An 18,564-nucleotide genomic window follows, 5' to 3' on the forward strand; every position below is an offset into this window, starting at 1 on the left:
GGGACTGCCAATCAAGAACCACAAGTACAGACCACAGAAAGAAAAGACCAATTAACCAAGAAAATACTCCGATTATTATTTCAGTATGTACGTGGGTTAATTTATGTACAAAACATAAGACAGTTATTTCTGCAAAAATCAGGTATGTTTTGTTTCTTCATTTCGAAGACTAATTCCGAATGTGACATATTAGGTATTATGTAACCACCAGCTCACCAGAGGGTGTATTCACTGGGATGGTACAAAATGGCTGTGCCCGTTATATATAATAGCCGTCACATTTAAGCGTTTTATTAATTAACTATACGATTATACTTGTTGATATTATCCAATAATGTACATTATATATTGTTGACTATGCATACCAGGCCAAATGCCTTAATTGTCCCTTCCTTTAAAGGATGATTTCAGGATGAGCGAATGCATATGTACAAAATTCTGTATCAGTACTGATGGATGATGTTATTTTCAGAAATCTAAAGAGATTATTGCTATGGGCATTACAGGACCGGAAGGTCACATGATGTGCAGACCAGAAGAAGTGAGTAAAGAATAGTAGTAGTATCACTGTCACTAGAAATAGCATCCAGTCTGTATCCCATCCATCAATCCATCCATCCATCCATCCATCCATCCATCTGGGGCGGGATGTAGCCCAGTGGTAAAGCATTCGCTTGATGCGTGGTCGGTCTATGATTGATCCCCGTCGGTGGACCCATTGGGCTATTTCTTATTCCAGCCAGTGCTCCACAACTGGTGTAACAAAGGCCGTGGTATGTACTATCCTATCTGTGGGATGGTGCATATAAAAGATCTCTTGCTGCTAATCGAAAAGAGTAGCACTATGAAGTGGCGACAGCAGGTTTCCTCTCTCAATATCTGTGTGGTCCTTAACCATATGTCCGATGCCATATAACCGTAATTAAATGTTCAACGTGCATCGTTAAATAAATCATTTTCTTCCTTCCATCTATCCATCCATCCATTTGGCAAGTGCATTAGGTGTTCCTGTAAAGTGAAGTCAGATGTACACATTGATATATAAGCGATCAAAACCTCTCTAATAACTTTCATTCTGGATACATGTAATAGGACAAAACATTATTGAAAATGTAACAATGTAAAAATATTCTTGTGCACATGTTGAATAATAAATATTTTGTTAAGAATAACAAAATTGTATGTGTTTAAAAACTTTTTATTTAATTTTTATGCACTTTTAATCTAATAATATTTGTTACCACTGCAATCATATAAAGTCGACTGTATTTTTCACACACATTATTTTTTTATTTTATTTTTATGCACTTTTAATCTAATAATATTTGTTACCACTGCAATCATATAAAGTCGACTGTATTTTTCACACACATTATTTTACTAAAATCAGTTATGTATTTTGAATGCCGAATCCAGTATCTTGAATGCAGTGTACAATACGTTCTGTATTGCATGTTTCAGGTTGAAGCCGAGGCGACCCAGAGGGCCATCACAATAGCTGACCAGGCCAACGCTCCTCTCTATGTAGTCCACGTGATGAGCAAGTCGGCCGCAGATATTGTCTCAAAAGCTAGGCGAGAAGGTTAGTCATTGGTGGATCCGGGGGTTTGTGAAAGGTGCTAGCCCTGGTGGGAGGGTGGGTGTGTGGGGGGAGGGGGCGAAAGAGATGTAAGATTGGTGATTTAAACAGAGGCCAGGGCATGGTAAGAGGTGTTTCAACAGGCATTTTTTTTTTTTTTTTTTTGATGTTCGCAAACAAAAAAGGGATGTACTCCCTTCAGCACCCATAGATCTGCACCTTTTAGTTGTGTTATGGGTATTCAGTAACCCAATTTTACCTACCCCACCATGTTTAAAGGGAACAGCTAAAAGATTCCACCAAATGTATGTTTTAATTTTTGTTTTGAAATGTAAAGATTATGGCTTCAGCTACATGCCCCATAACAGTTATACTCAAATAATTCTGTTTACTAGTAGAATTTTTTTTATTTTTATTATTAGAGCATTTGTAGGGGATGACCAGCAGGTTAAAAGAGTTAATTTGTATTAGTTTGTCACAAATATAATATAAAATAGTGAAATATAGCACTGAGAGACTTCCCTTATACATACAGCCTATCATTATCTAGATATAACCTAATTTCACTCTTGACAGCTAATATGGTAATGGTTTTTGAAGGTAATACAAGTCATGACAATATCTTTGTGATTAGAATTTTCTTTTAACTTACAGGTTATCGCTCTAACCCATCCAGTGTAGACAGAACTATTACATGTAAACTATAAAATTCACCTGCATTTTTAATAATTTTCAGGTAAAATTGTTTTTGGTGAGCCAATAGCTGCTAGTCTTGGGACGGACGGAACTCACTATAACAACAAGTGCTGGCGCCATGCAGCAGGTCACGTGATGGGGCCGCCACTGAGGCCTGACCCCTCAACCCCCGGCTATCTTATGAATCTCTTAGCAAAGTGAGTATACATGCATTTAGTGTACCTTTTCATGGGTGTTACACACGACTCATTTCCTCATCATTTTGTGTACCATTTCATAGGTGTCCTACACCCTTTGTTGAGTGTATCGTTTCATGGGTGTCACATGACTCTTACATACCTTGTTTAGTATACCTTTTCATTGGTGTCACACACAGCACATGCCTCATTTAGTGTACATTTTCATGGGTGTTGCACACAACTCATACACACACCTCATGTAGTGTACCTTTTCATGTGTTTCACACACAACTTGTAGGTAGTACTAAACCAAATAACTTCCAGCTGAGTCAATGTTCAAGGTGAACCCAACTTTTGCTAGAGAAGTGAACACAAGTGAACCACAAGTCCTGTGCTTGGTGATAAATGTGAGTGTGTTGGTTGTGAAAACAAAGAGTTTTATCTGGGCAAAAAACATGCAAATGTATGTTATCTAGTACCACTGTGACAAGTAGCCTTGTGCTTGAAACTGTATGGGGTACCTGTAAAAAAAAAAACCACCCTCAAATTTTGTGCGGAACTAGGGTAGTCATAGATGCTACCTGTTCTTTCAGAAATGAGCAGCTTGACCCCCAATTTTTCTTATTCACTTTAAGGGTGAGGGGTGGTAGTATTTATATCCGTGGCATTTATGTTGATTGATATGCTGTAGGTAGGAGTTTTAGTCACCCATGTTACTATTGTCATCTAAGGGATTTGACTTTGTAACTTATACACCCTGTATACATATCATTTAGCATTCATTTTTATGGGACTGAATAACTTTAACACTACATCCCTGAAGCCACTGAGTTTGCTGTTCCTCTTTACATACCAGGCCTTGTTAACAAATAATATGAAAATGTCTTTGTTAAAGTATTTCTGTTGTGACAAAGACAAAATCAACTGTAAATGTACAACATATTTTCACTTTTTTTTTTTCTCCCAGTAATGATCTCCAGTTAACAGGCACAGATAACTGTACATTCAATGCTGATCAGAAAGCATTAGGCAAGGACGACTTCAGACGTATTCCAAACGGTGTGAATGGTGTAGAAGATAGAATGTCCGTAATTTGGGAGAAAGGTGTTGTAAGTATCCTAGTACTTAGTTAGTTTAAATTTAAATATGTAAGCATTGTGTTAATCCCTCCACTAGTCCCATAAATTTTAAAATTATTTTAAAATAAATTTAAAAAAAGTTTTTAATTGTAAATTATATTTATTAAGAAAATTCAGTTTTGGTTTGTTGATTATTTAGCAATTTAGGTATGGGTAGATAAAAATATATAAAATTTTGTTGGTTTTTCAAAGAAACTCATCTGGAGTAATCTTAAATTCTGGATTTTAAAACTGTCTGAAAACTGTTCATGTTCTTTTACTTTGGTGAAAAGGGAACAACTTTTTAATACCTTGAAACTTTTTACAAATTGGGGAAAATGAGTTTGAGCTTTCTCAAATACTTTGATATCATATTTATTTTGTTTGTTTGTTTTTCAGCATTCAGGAAAAATGGACCCCTGTAGATTTGTTGCAGTCACTAGTACAAATGCAGCAAAGATTTTCAATATATATCCAAGGAAGGTAATAAAATTGATTCTCTTATTATATTTTTATACATTGAATGACAATTAAATACTGTTTGATCAGATGAAATTTATATATATATTTATGGTCCACAGAAATAACCTGTCTCAGAACCTAATTTTTATAATATCTAAAACGTAACACTATTTTTTAATGACACCACTAGAGCACATTTGATAATTTTAACACATAATCTTCAGAGGAAACTAGCTACATTTTTCTGTTAGCATTTGAATAATAACTGGTCATGGTATGTTGTTTTCTGTCTGTGGAAAAGTGCATCTAACAGATCCCTTGCTGCATTAGGAAAAATCTAGTGGGTTTCCTCTGATGACTACGTGTCAGAATTACCAAATGTTTGACACCCAATAGCCGATGATCAATTAATCAATGTGCTCTAGTGGTGTCCTTAAACAAAACAAACCTCTTCTGTTTTTTAATAATAACTGGTAACTGTTTTACTTATTTATGAAGGTGGAAGTTAGATTTTCGACTGTTTTTGTTTCAGGGTAGGATAGCTGTAGGCTCTGATGCCGATATTGTTATCTGGGACCCAAACCAAACTCGCACCATTTCCGCGAAGACACACCACCAGGCCGTCGACTTCAACATCTTCGAGGGTCTCGTGTGTCATGGCGTCCCGCTGTACGTCATGATGAATGGCCACGTCGTGCTCGATGAAGGGCAACTCAAGGTCACACAGGGGCTCGGGCAGTTTGTGCCGATGAGCTGCAATGCGGAGGCAGTCTATGGCCGAGTGAAGGAAAGAGAAAGGGTAATTTAACTGAATTTTGTCAACTAATTGGAGTCAAGTTTTTAATTTTAATTCTGTTCATCAGAGATATGAATTTTTTTTTCCAGCTGATTTCAGGTGGGATGTTTTTGTGTGTGTAAATCATGTTCACAAACTAGACTGGATCTGAAATACTCAAAAATAACCTCTATTTAGGTATATACTGGCAGAGGTCGACATGTCTGAGAAAGTAACTAGTCCTCACAGAAGCTCTGGTTAGTGCCCTATGTATGATAGTAATACAGTTGATAATTTCCACCAGTCCTCACAGAAGCTCTGGTTAGTGCCCTATGTATGATAGTAATACAGTTGATAATTTCCACCAGTCCTCACAGAAGCTCTGGTTAGTGCCCTATGTATGATAGTAATACAGTTGATAATTTCCACCAGTCCTCACAGAAGCTCTGGTTAGTGCCCTATGTATGATAGTAATACAGTTGATAATTTCCACCAGTCCTCACAGAAGCTCTGGTTAGTGCCCTATGTATGATAGTAATACAGTTGATAATTTCCACCAGTCCTCACAGAAGCTCTGGTTAGTGCCCTATGTATGATAGTAATACAGTTGATAATTTCCACTAGTCCTCACAGAAGCTCTGGTTAGTGCCCTATGTATGATAGTAATACAGTTGATAATTTCCACTAGTCCTCACAGAAGCTCTGGTTAGTGCCCTATGTATGATAGTAATACAGTTGATAATTTCCACCAGTCCTCACAGAAGCTCTGGTTAGTGCCCTATGTATGATAGTAATACAGTTGATAATTTCCACCAGTCCTCACAGAAGCTCTGGTTAGTGCCCTATGTATGATAGTAATACAGTTGATAATTTCCACCAGTCCTCACAGAAGCTCTGGTTAGTGCCCTATGTATGATAGTAATACAGTTGATAATTTCCACCAGTCCTCACAGAAGCTCTGGTTAGTGCCCTATGTATGATAGTAATACAGTTGATAATTTTCACTAGTCCGACGAAACATTCAGTAGCCAGGACTGAGGGCTAGTATATTTGCTGAACCCTGATAAAAGTTTCAAATTTTAAAGATTATGTTAGCTTTTATATTTACATGGCAACCACATCCCTGATTTATGTTAAACTTAGATGTAAGTGCATTAAGATGCATCCCTTCAAATTGAATTGACAGTCAGCTTGATTAATACAGAAGGTGCCTTGGTTGATTCCCTACATGGTGTTGTCACATCACATTGGTACCCATTATGGTGAACAGTTTCCAAGCATTTGATTCTCTTGAAAGGGCAGTATTTTTCAGTGTTTGTAAGTGTTAAATGTCCATCTTCTGGTAGTAGCTAGTGAAAATTTCACTATTATCTACATCAGAAGAATATCACACTCTTGCAATATTTGCTAGTGTGTGTTAACAGTACTTTATTGGAGTCAAACACTCCGATAAAAATTTAAATAAATAGGAGTTATGTCCCTTTAGAAACTAATGTCCAAAGCATATTTTGTGATGTGTCCAGGAGGCCGAACACTTGCAAATATATTGATTAGTATAAAATTCACTGCATTTTATTTTTGTTCTGTGACGTCATGACCCTGCTTACAGCTGATATATATTACATCCGTAAAAGGAATGCATGCAGCATTACATATTCCGTGACGTCAGGTACTACTTTTGCTTAGAGAATGACGTAATCAACAGGTAGCAATGGTCGTCTACCTCCTAAATGATGAGACCAATTGACCAATGAAAAAGGGTGTATTACTATCTAGGGGACGTGTGCTAGTAAGACTGTTTTTCTAGCACGGCTTTCTGGGACTTTCTACTGGTTGATTGAACTAAAAGTGAACAAGTGGAACATTCTGCTGATATCGCTGCTGACTGCCAGTTGTTTTGTGTTTCAGAACAACATGCCGGTGAAGGTAGACCGCGAGGCGTATGGTGGGCCAGTTGCCGAGATGTTGATGGAGAGTCTGAACGACAAGCAGCTCGAGTCGAACCCGATCATCCACGACCAGCAAGCCTTCTCAGGTCGGTCACGTGGTGCGACTCCGAGTGGTGGACGCCACATGCAAGACTCGAGCTTTAGCTTAAGTGGTATGCATGCTCTTGATTTTGTATTTGACCCACGGAATAACACAATCTATCACCATTGGGAGGTACAGGTAAGGCAGTTCTTCCTGCAGGTTGGAATTGCCTTATTTATACCGGTCAGGATGTTGATTGATTCTTTTTCTTGTCTTGTTTAGCTATGACAGTAAAACAAGTGTAGATGAAAGTGTGTTGATACGTAACCCATTCATAAACACTTCAAAAAATTCAACAATTTTCACAATGAAAAAAATGCATACAGATTTGTTCACTATTTAATAATGAAAAACTACAATTTTGTAGGGTTTTTTCTCCAAAACAATTCTAGATTTTAGTATCACTTAAAAAGTGTTTCCATCCTTGTTGTTTGATGACAAGCTTAAAATAATTTCCCACTTTATATGACATTTGATTATTTTTTTTTTTAACTAAATGTCATGTTCGTAGTAATGGGTGGGATGTAGCATAGTAGGTGAGTTCTTGTTTGAAGTGCCTCAGTGCACTCATTCTCTTCTTTTTTTTACCATTCCAACCAGTGACAAATGACTGCTGTATCAAAAGCCATGGTATGTACTGTCCTGTATGTGGAAAAGTGTATATTAAAGATCTCTTGCTGATAATGAATAAAAGTGGCAGGTTTAATGTACAAAAATTAACAAATGTTTTCACACCCGTAGCTGATGATTGATTAATCAATGTGCTCTAGTGGTGTCATTAAAGAAACTTTTGTTATTGTTAGATAATATCAAATCAATTTTTCTTTAATATGGCTTTAATTAACGATGTCAAGTTTTAAAGAAAATTTCTACCATCAAAAAAGAAATAAAACGAAATTTTCAAGAGGAAGCAATTCAGATATAACAATTGTTAGTTCCATTCATTGTATATGTATATAAGAATGTAAAAAATGTATTTCATGGGTCAAAATTGCCTTTATTGCTGTAAAGTGTTTTTATAGATAGGTACCCTTTACTGATTGGAAACCACCCTACTAACATGACACAAAACGAAGAAGCTAATACGCATGTTCAATCCAGTTATCTGATGCACTTAACAACTATTGATTACTTTGTTCAGTTTAGTGTGACCTCAACGCAAAATCTTTTTAAGTAGTCTTGTGAATCTATTGTAAAAATAAAATTTGACAACTGATCAACTTTTACTTCTGCCCCCCCCCCCCCCCCCTCCCTCCACATCCCAATAAATACCTGTCTATCCGACCATGACAAATGCTTGTCATTTGTGCCATACGACTGGCATTTGCCATCAGCTCATATATTTGTAAACAAATTTATATATATATATTCCGAATCTATGGGATATTATAGTGAAAATTGTGCACCCTTACTGGTTTAACTTAATTAATACAATTATCTAATGTTACACTGCTTGGCACGGTTTTCCTCAATGAAGACAAAATTAATTGCTTTTTAACCATTTAATGCAATTTATAAAAGATGCCACTGTTATGTTAATTAACAACACTTTTTATTGTTAGTTATTGAAAGCATACAATCTAAAACATTTACATGCTAATGTGTTTTACATTTTACTTTGCTTTAATTTTTAAAAACTAGTTGCACATTTTACTTTCTAAATCTCCAGAAAAAGGTTATTGCAGGTTTATATTTGTTTGTTTATTGTGTTTAACGACGCCACTAGAGTGCATTGATTTATTAATCATCGGCTATTGGATGTCAAACATTTTGTAATTTTGATACATAGTTATAGAGAGGAAACTCACAACATTTTTCCTTTAGTAGCAAGGGATCTTTTATATGCATCATTCCACAAACAGGATAGCACATACCACAGCCTTTGATATACCAGTCATGGTGCACTGGCTGGAACAACAAATAAGAAATATGCGGGTTTATAAAACTGACATATACAATGTATCTTTCATATTTGCCATCCGGTCATATATTTTTATCTATGGGATATTCTAGTGAAATTGTACTCACTTACTGATTTTACTTAATTTCATTGTTGTACATCAGTGCATTGTGGGACAATCAACTGTAGAACACTGCTAAGGGTGTAAAACTCACCTGTACTGTGGGTCATTGGGTTTTCCCTTCAATCCCAAGCATTATGTATTAAAAGTTATGGTTGTGCGTGCGTGCGTGTGTCTGTGTGTGCTAGTTTGTGTGTGTGTTTGCTTGTGTTTGTGTGTGTGTTTGCTTGTGTTTGTGTGCGTTTGCTTGTGTTTGTGTGTGTGTTTGCATGTGTTTGTGTGCATTGCATATACAAAATCCCTTGCAGGATTATGGTGTCAGTGGGTTTCTTTTCTCACTGTCTAGACCAAGTGTAGAAATAACCATACGTTACGGGCAGGATCTAATTCAGTCAGTAAAGTACTCACCTGAGGTGCTTGGGTTACAGGATCAAATCCTGTTGGTGGACCCATTCTTTGATTGTGTCTTTTCCAGCCCCAACCAATGCCCCATGACTGGTATAGATATGAAAGGCTGTGGTATGTGTTGTCCTGCCGGTACGGAAGTGCATTTAAATGATCCCTTGCTACTAATGGAATAATATAGCAGATTTCCTCTAAAGACTATAATATGATCAAATGTTTGACATTCAGTAGCCAATTATTAATAAATCAATGTGCTATTAAAAAATACGTACTTTAACTTTACCCATATGTTAGACACCAAACAGCTGTATAGTTAAAATATATTGAGGTGTTGTTAAATAAACATCCTTCTTTCTTTCATTGCCATTTTTGATGGGTCGTATTATGATTGTCTGTCCGTCTGATTGTCCGTCCATCTGTAAATGTTTTGTTTCCGGAGCATATCTTTCTTATCAGTTGATATAGTAACATCAAACCTTGCATGCAAGTACAACTTGCAATGTTGGAGTGTTGCTTTCAATAAGTAGGTCACCACGACCTACTTTACACGCATTACTGCACATTAAAGGATATCCTTGTCAGGGCCATATCTTTATCAATTCACATAGGATCAGCAAACCTTGCATGCAAGTACAACTTCGGATGGGTGTGTGTTGTGTACCATAACTAGGTAGCCACGACCTACTTTACACGCATTACTGCACATTAAAGGATATCCTTGTCAGGGCCATATCTTTATCAATTCACATAGGATCAGCAAACCTTGCATGCAAGTACAACTTAGGATGGGTGTGTGTTGTGTACCATAACTAGGTAGCCACGACCTACTTTACATGCATTATTGCACATTAAAGGAAATCCTTGTCAGGGCCATATATTCCTTATCAATTCACATAGGATCATCAAACCTTGCAACATGGGATGGAAGTGTGTTGCATGTCATAACTAGGTCACTGCGACCTACTTTTGACAGGTGTTTCATGTACGTCAACGATACTCTTGTTAGAATTTTTCTGTTGCATTAAAGAGAAATCTGTTGAACAGTTTACATACTGAACATAATAACAGTACTTAATTTGGATAAACACTGCTCAGTTTAGGTCAAATTATTTTGCCAACCCTCTGAACAAAAATCTTGGGAGAAACACTGAAATGGCCTCGTGTTTTGAAAGTTGTTTTCTATGTTATTAAAGCATAAGCTGTTTGGAGTGTTCTGCTATAGATATATAACTCTTGATATCAAGGATGTATCAGATTATCACATGTAATGATGATGGGTGGGTGTTTTATCTTTCAGGAGATCAGTTTGATGACAAGAAACCAAAACGACCTCAGATTCGCGTGGGAAACCCACCAGGCGGTGCCTCACACGGTCTCTGGTAGACAAAGATCCCATCAACTGTAATACGACCATCTTGGAAAATTATTGTTGCATCATCATCATTTTAAACAAAAACTTGCTGATCAATAGCACATCCAGCTTTCATTGTCAGTCATCTTTTGAATAACTGCATGTGCAACACACAAAAGAAACAAAACATTGTCAACTGTAGGCTTTGATTGATGTCTGTTATTCGTGTCTGTTATTCGTAGTCTTTCAAGAAGCATGCTCTGATGTTATAGGAGAATTATAAAACATTTATTTAAGAAAAGTTCAGTAGTCATGACAGCAGAAGACTAACCAGAGATGGTGGGTGAAATGTGTTTGGGTTTGTTTTTTTGTTTTTTTTAAATGTCACATTTTCTAGATGAATGTAATTTTATTTAATAACAGGGATTTCAGGTGCTTTGGTAGATGGTATCGTTTTACAAGGTTTCAGTTTGTTTACAGGGCTCACATTGGAAGTTTTAAATAAAATTTATTATCGGGTTTTTTTTTAGCCAGTTTTGAAATATGTAGAGTATTTGTTTGAAAATTATTAAAAAGTAACTAATATGAAATATTTTACATTAGCCAGTTATTAAATGCTGTAACTACTTTTTATAAAAATTAGCATCTGTCTAATTTGGCAATGAACATGGTGAGCCCTGAGATATGATGGTGCCATTGAGAATAGAAACATCAGTTGAAAATTAAATTAAAACTGGCTATTTTCATTTGCTGTGAATGTCAGGTGATATAATCAGGGTTATAAGAAAGATGCATTTTTAATAGTTATCTCCTGTTCTGGACGGAGGAGCCGGCCTAGGCCGGCACCTGCATCCATGACAGGTGTGTACTACAACAGCTTATTCTGAATGTGCATGTAAAAAACCCTGTGACCTGACAGTTTATCTTAAATATTGGAATTATAAATTAATAACCAACTGATATTAACCATACAAGAGTAAGCAGCTGTCAAAAGCTTATGACAGGGTTTATTAATGTGTACAAATTGATCATAACAAAAAGATCAATATCTGGCTGAGGAATGATTTGTTCTGTGCAGTTCTAGACCGTACAAAACATGTATTAAAATGGTGGTCAATAAAACAAAACAAAAACGAAAGAAGAAATCGCCACCTGACATTTAATAATGACATCTAATAATGCAGCTTTGAGTTGATGATTTTACCCCCAGACTCTTGTACAGAATCACGTTTTTATGCAGAATCTACATTTCTTCAAAGACTGAATAATAAGAAACAAAATGTATAAGTCTGTATTCAAGTCCCATTATCATGTTTGTATTTTGGTTGAGTAGAATTTATAACTGAAAATGAGAAGATGGCAGAAAAAAAGTTAACGTGCAAAAAACTGATAAATAAACAGTTAAAGCATGTTGGCACAGAGTACATATTTACTAGCTGTAATTTAGCCACCCCACCACAAAAGATGACAATTTGTCAGTATCAGCACAAACCCAAGTTGAGATCTCAGTTCTAACTGGTCAGGTGACCACATTCCTATGACACATTTAAAAATAGGTATTCACTGACAACGTTGATGTCGCTCTCTTTTATTATGTAATATGTTTTATTCTGAATTACTTTTTATAGCAGAGGCCAATGGTTTATTCTGCTTGGCTCCAGTTAAATGCTTTTATTTATAACTTTTAAAGTGATGTTTATATTTTCTTTAAATATTATTATTTTTTTACCATTTTCTTCAATTTAGCAGGTCCACAATAATTCGGTAGTACTGGCATTAATTTATTAAATTTTCCAATAGTTTATATTTTTAAAACTATTCATATAGAATGCCAATACCAATAATGTAGACACAAAAAGCATTGTTGATTTTCAGTTTAGTAAATGTGTATTGGTTGGAATGATATCTTTGGGGTTCAAGTTAACAATCAGTATCCACGTTTTGAAAAGAGCTCTATATACAGAGTATGTCGGCCATTTTTGTTTCTAGTCTTTGGTAGCCAATGGTCTGCATTTATTATTTATTTCTATTTTTATGGTTTTATATTGGTTTTCAAATGTAGTGCGATGTTATCAGACATTTCATGGCTTTGATAACCATTGATCTGCATTTTTATGATTTAAAAACAACAACATTTTGACACAGTGTCCCATTTGTTTTTTTAAATTTAGCTTGTACCAGGTGTGTTGTCAAACATATGTATTTGATTATGTTGTTATCAGTGATTACCATGGTCTTTGGCTGCTGTCATTTCAGTACACCACCAATTCAAAATATACAAACTGGTCTTCTTCACTTAGTCCTTTTGTTGTACTCTCTGTATTTGATTGGTAGAGTCTGGTTTCACTTTTCACACCTTCATGAGTCACTTGGTTTTAACATGTTTATAGTGCATTTGATTTCTAATGTATAAATCCCTGATCACCATCATTAAAACACTGAACAAGATATGAAAATCCTAGAAAGAAAACAACAACAACAACAAAAAGAAACAACCACCATCCAACAACCCGAAACAGTTTGTGTGGATAATGTCACTGAGGTGGGAGGAGGGTGGGCATTAAAAGACCGCTTACAAAATCTATAGCAGTGCGTTTTCTACCTGCACAGAAACGTAATATTCTTAGAAAAATTGCAACATGGCAAGTTTCTGAATACAAATGGTTTGCTTAAAAAACAGTTTGGTCATCTGACAACCAAGGTCAATACCCAGATCTGTGACATCAGTTGACCTCTGTCGGCACACTGAAGAGCACCATGGAGTCGGAACATTTTTGTGTTACAGCAAAAACTACATGTAGTTGGCTTGAACCTGTCATTTTCAGCAGCTCACGATACTGGCATAATCTTGTTATTTTTGTGTTTATTTTTTAAAATAAACTTTGCACTGACTAAAAGTCAGTATTTAATTTCTAAAAATGTATTAATTTATATTTTGTGCAGATTGTTATCAAGAAAAAAATCAATGGTATATAGAAAAGAATGTTACATGTTTAGATGTTCACAATTGTTAACAGATTGAAAAGCATACACTGAATCCTAGATGTGTTTTTAAAAGAAACCAAAATGTCTGTAAAAGTATCCTTTGCACAAATCTACATTTTTTTTATCAGTGCTTTAGTATGGGTAAATGACGTAGAATATTAAATGTTCATTGTTTCTATACTATAATAATAAAACATTTCCAGCATCTCAGAAATATTTTAAACAAAGTGACCATACTGACAACTACCGATAATTGTGACAAAATCATGTCAAACACAACCGATCTGAGTTTTTAATGCATAATAAAGACACTGGCCAATGTCTTCTGTCACTCACTCTAGTTTCACTTATCAACAGGACGACCAGAAATATTTCGACCAAAATTGCTTATTAAAGCAAGAAGTAGAGTAGTTGTAATTTAATCATTATTGGTAAAAAAAAAGAAAACGACTAAAATTATTTTACTCTTAGGCTAATAACTATACAGGATATATTGTATATTCAGATTATTAATGATCACTTATTTTCTGTATCGGTGTCGTACATACTTGTGTGTTTTAAAAATATTTACTGATATATACCAAGCATCTCACCCAGTTATTATATTCGAGTGTCTTTGCCTTAGTGCATTTATTGTCTCAGCAAATTTTCTGCAGTTTCAAACCATGTTGTGCGATATGTAATTTGATGTATTTAAAGTTTTTAATGCTATTTCAAAGTTGTGTGTACTTGTAGGTATCTTGGTGGATGTGATTTCTTTTTGTTCTATTCCAATTAGCTGGAGGTGTTATGGAATTTTTAAACATTTTTATCAAGTTTTTAAAATAATTTATTCCCACAAGATTTAAATATTATGCAAAATGTATTGTTGGAATAATTTGCCATTTTTTAATGAATGAAATAAACCTTGATAAAGAATCAATTCATGTTGTAAAGCATACATTAGAAGTGAGATGAGTAAATACATGTATATTAATTTTTTAAAAGTGACTAGTTGCTGAACATTCTGACCATCAGAACTTACTTAATAGATTTACAATGGATGAATCGGTCTATAAAAAACTAAAAACACACATGGAATTTACTACAGGCAACCTTTATATGGCTTTCATATGGACATATAAATACATTTATTTATAGAAAGGTCATCAAAAAGTGTCATCACAACTAATGACTGTTACAATATGTACCCATTAGAACAACTATTCAAAACAATACATTTATTCCAAGTTTGTGGCTCAATGTTTTATAGGGATATACATGTACAGTGTATAATGGTGAATGAGTGTTGTAAAAAATACTTACTGTTTTATTACCATGTATTTATTAGATTTTGCTATATGTATTCTACAGTACACAAACCAACAATGAAGCCAGGTTTTTACAGCCTGTTCCACCAGTAGGCCTGGTTTGTGTGGGTAGCAAGGCTAGAGATCCATTCTGTTGAGAGCAATCTTGGCTTCTTAAATTTAAAGCTGGAAGCAAATGCTAGAAATTAAGATGCACTTCTAGTAATTAGACTCAAACTTAAGACTTGAAATGTAACTTTTTATCAGCAATGTGGAAGACTTTGAAACAAATATAGATGTAATTCATTTTATCACCTATATGAAATACCAAGAATTCTCAAAACATCTTTAGTATATATCTTTAAAAAACAAGAAGATGTAAAGCAAAAGCTGCCTGTGAAGTTGAGGATCAGAAAGCATATTGTGCATTGTGAGCAGCATTTGCTTCCTTCCCCTTGGATCATGACAAAAGTAAATATAAAAGTAGTTGAACCAGTACTGGGTTTACTTGACTTGTACTAGTTTGTTCAGCTAGGATGATTACAGATTAAAGGTACTTGACCCTTACAAAATTGTCTAGTATTTCTGTTTAAAACTTTGCATGTAGTAAGACTTTCTACATATCTAATCATGTAAAATGTTGAGTGAATTACCAATTTGACTGGCACTTGAGAACCAAAATTTTCAAATCTTAACTGCAGATGATCATTTGAAATGTTCCAAATTGTCAAGCATCCTGATGATTCAATAGCTATTTATTATAAAAATCCACGTCTTTTCAAAATCTAGGCATGCACCAAACACTCGCATCAAGATGGCTTTTTGGAATTGTGTGGAAATTAAAACAACCAAGATCAAACTGAACATTTATAATTGGATTTTCACAAGGCGCTATTGGTTTTCACCAGAAGTACAACACAGTATTTGTTGTGGACCACATGCCTTTAAAAACAAACTGAACCATGGGTAATGCTAGTTGTCTTTACTGTGTGTCTTGTCCTGTACAAGCCACTGTTGTTGAGATGTTGGTACTTGGCTCCAGTTGCTAGTGTTATGTAGATTCTTCTTCATGTAATATGCTTATATATAAAATAAAACAATTATTTCAGACTGGTGGTTTGTTGTTAGTTAAATATTAGTTGTTAGTTAAATTAAATATTTAAATTTGCAGGGTTTGACAAAAAAGATCAGCAGCAGCCCATAGTTTATCCTGTGCCAGCTGGTATATTAAAGCAGGGCTCAAACTTAATGTTGGCCCGACTGCAACTGCCGTCCATTCTGTAGGTGGGGAGCATCACCGATGGCACAAAAGTGATGGCAAAATGTTTACACCTGGTGTACATTTCCTGCCAGTATATAGCATTTGTACGTTTGAAAAAATTAAAGGCAATGGTATGTCATTGCTGGTTTATTGGAAAATTCATATAAAAGATCCCTTGCTACGGTTTGTCGGGAGTAACAAGTGATATAAGGCTTCATCAGACATTTTTTTTAACATCTCGGCACATTTTAACTAGCCATTTTAAAATTTTCATTCCAGCCAGTGCTCCACAACTTGTGTAACAAAGGCAATGGTATGTACTATCCTGTCTGCAAAGATGCATATATCCCTTGCTGCTAATTAGAAACTGTAGCTCATTACATGGCAGCAGGTTTGTACTCTTGTTATCTTTGTTGCTTCAACCACGTCAGACACCATAATTAAAGTTTTTGGTGTGTCTTAAAAAATGCATTCCTTCCTTCCAGTGTGAAATGTATACAGAAATTTGTGATGTATCCCATAACAGGACTCCCTGCTTACATATATAACTTAAAAATTGATCCAAATCATACCAAAGAATAGATAAAACACAAACCACACAAGTATGTGTTAGATACCATTTATCTTACAAGTGGTTATTTAGATGTTTTTGTACAATGAATTAAAAGCTGGGATCCAAATCATGTACTAATGTTTAGATAAAAAAAACAATCCCAAAACAGCCCACATATGTACATGTATAGTTACTTGTTAAATACCATTAATCTTAAAAGTGGTTTCAGAATGATTTCAACAAGCAGAAGTGAGCTGAATACATTTTTACACAATGCAATGCTCAACAACTAAAACAAAAGCTGTGATATATATACTATCCTGTCTGTGGGATGCTGCATGTATTTAAAAAAAAGATTTATTTAACGACGCACTCAACACATTTTATTTAGGGTTATATGGCGTCAGTCATCCAACCAAGTCGCATGGAAATGTGTTTTTCCATGTGTTTTAGCTAGTGGACCACTGTAAACAAAATTTGACTGTTAAAGAGTACATTTAAGCTGAAAGTAAATACTTTGTGTTACAACATCACTGCCCTGAAAGATTTGCGCATGGAAAAATTGCCCATCTATCAACCTTTTTCTCAGTGCACGGAATTGCGTATATGGAAAAAGTACTGTGTAAATACACAAAATCACATTAAAGGGACATTCCTGAGTTTGGTGCATTGCAAGATGTTTCCGACCAATAAAAATATTTCCATGATTAAATATATTTTCTTGTTTAGAATATCATTGTCTGTATATTCAATGTGTTTTTGGTAATCTTAATATTTGTAAGCAGCCCAAACTGGATTTTGTCTTCAAATAATTTCGTATGTACAATTTTTTTTTTTTTTTAGGAAATAAAATGAAATATAACCTAGTACAAATATTAGAACGATCGGACACGTATAATATACAGCCACTATTTGATATGTAATTACAATCGATAAAAAGTCTGAGTCGATAACATCTTAAAAATTGCAGTAAACTCAGAAATGTCCCTTTAATGGAAAGTGGGCCTTTAGCTCACAGTTAACATGCATCTTGGTAGCAATCGGTATGTGCTGTTAACTTCAGTGGACAGTTGGATTTAACATGTAGGTTATCACCATGGAGTAGCCAGTCGATGTCTTTAAATTGATCTTCAACATGTTATATATCCCACATGCAGCATAAACCTTACACCAGTTCTCTCAGATGTGTAAGAAAGTGCAGTTCTTTGAAATTACTTAAAATAGTGGACAGTCAATGTAACACTGCCCATGCTACTGAATTAAACAGAGTAGCAGTACATTATTTCTCTTACGTTTCAGATCATGTTGAACTTTCATCTATATTAACAAACTAAGGTCTAGTGAGAGAGAAAACCAGCCCCAAGTTCAGCCAGCAAACGTTTTGCTATTTGATTGGTTCCCAACGTGACCATTTGGTTTACTGTGAAGCACAGGCGGATGTTTTCTGCTCAGTGTGACTGAATGCAGCCCTGGGTTACTCCTACCAAAGAGCCGCAGTGGAACTTTTCTTTATTATACACCTTATATACAAGTCAGAAGGTACGTTTCAGAAAGAAAAAAACTGGAAACTACTTCCAGTGAAGATAAAGTCCTACGATCCATAGGACATGCTCCATACCTGCTGCATTAACATCCAATGATGAATATATGAGTTAGGTGTTGATGAAACAGATGTGCTTGACAAATACAAAAAATAAATTAACAACACAATGCAAGAATTACCCTCTTTATACATACACATGTATTATTTTATAACAAATAAATAGTTGAATGAGAGAAATGTACACAATGTAGTTTATTTACACAATACACAGTTGTGTCCACTTTGTTTTATCATTCGACTCTGTGCATATCATACA

At 35.1% G+C, this 18,564-nt stretch overlaps 1 protein-coding gene across 6 annotated transcripts in view; it reads left to right on the plus strand.

Moving 5' to 3' along the window:
- The window catches only part of LOC121381245 (dihydropyrimidinase-like), a 130,255-nt gene extending 114,254 nt beyond the window's left edge, over positions 1-16,001 (plus strand). For 5 of the 6 annotated variants that reach the window (XM_041510476.1, XM_041510478.1, XM_041510481.1 and 2 more), the window contains 8 exons: positions 473-541; positions 1,462-1,582; positions 2,316-2,472; positions 3,422-3,563; positions 3,972-4,055; positions 4,567-4,833; positions 6,718-6,910; positions 10,564-16,001. In XM_041510476.1, coding sequence (XP_041366410.1) covers positions 473-541; positions 1,462-1,582; positions 2,316-2,472; positions 3,422-3,563; positions 3,972-4,055; positions 4,567-4,833; positions 6,718-6,910; positions 10,564-10,649 — 1,119 coding nt within the window. In that variant the 3' untranslated portion in view covers positions 10,650-16,001. The remainder of the gene's footprint in view (positions 1-472; positions 542-1,461; positions 1,583-2,315; positions 2,473-3,421; positions 3,564-3,971; positions 4,056-4,566; positions 4,834-6,717; positions 6,911-10,563) is intronic. The other variant, XM_041510477.1, reaches the window with a different exon arrangement.
- Positions 16,002-18,564: the final 2,563 nt, after the last annotated feature.

Source organism: Gigantopelta aegis, chromosome 9, assembly GCF_016097555.1.
Source record: "Gigantopelta aegis isolate Gae_Host chromosome 9, Gae_host_genome, whole genome shotgun sequence".
NCBI classification, from domain to species: Eukaryota; Metazoa; Mollusca; class Gastropoda; order Neomphalida; family Peltospiridae; genus Gigantopelta; species Gigantopelta aegis.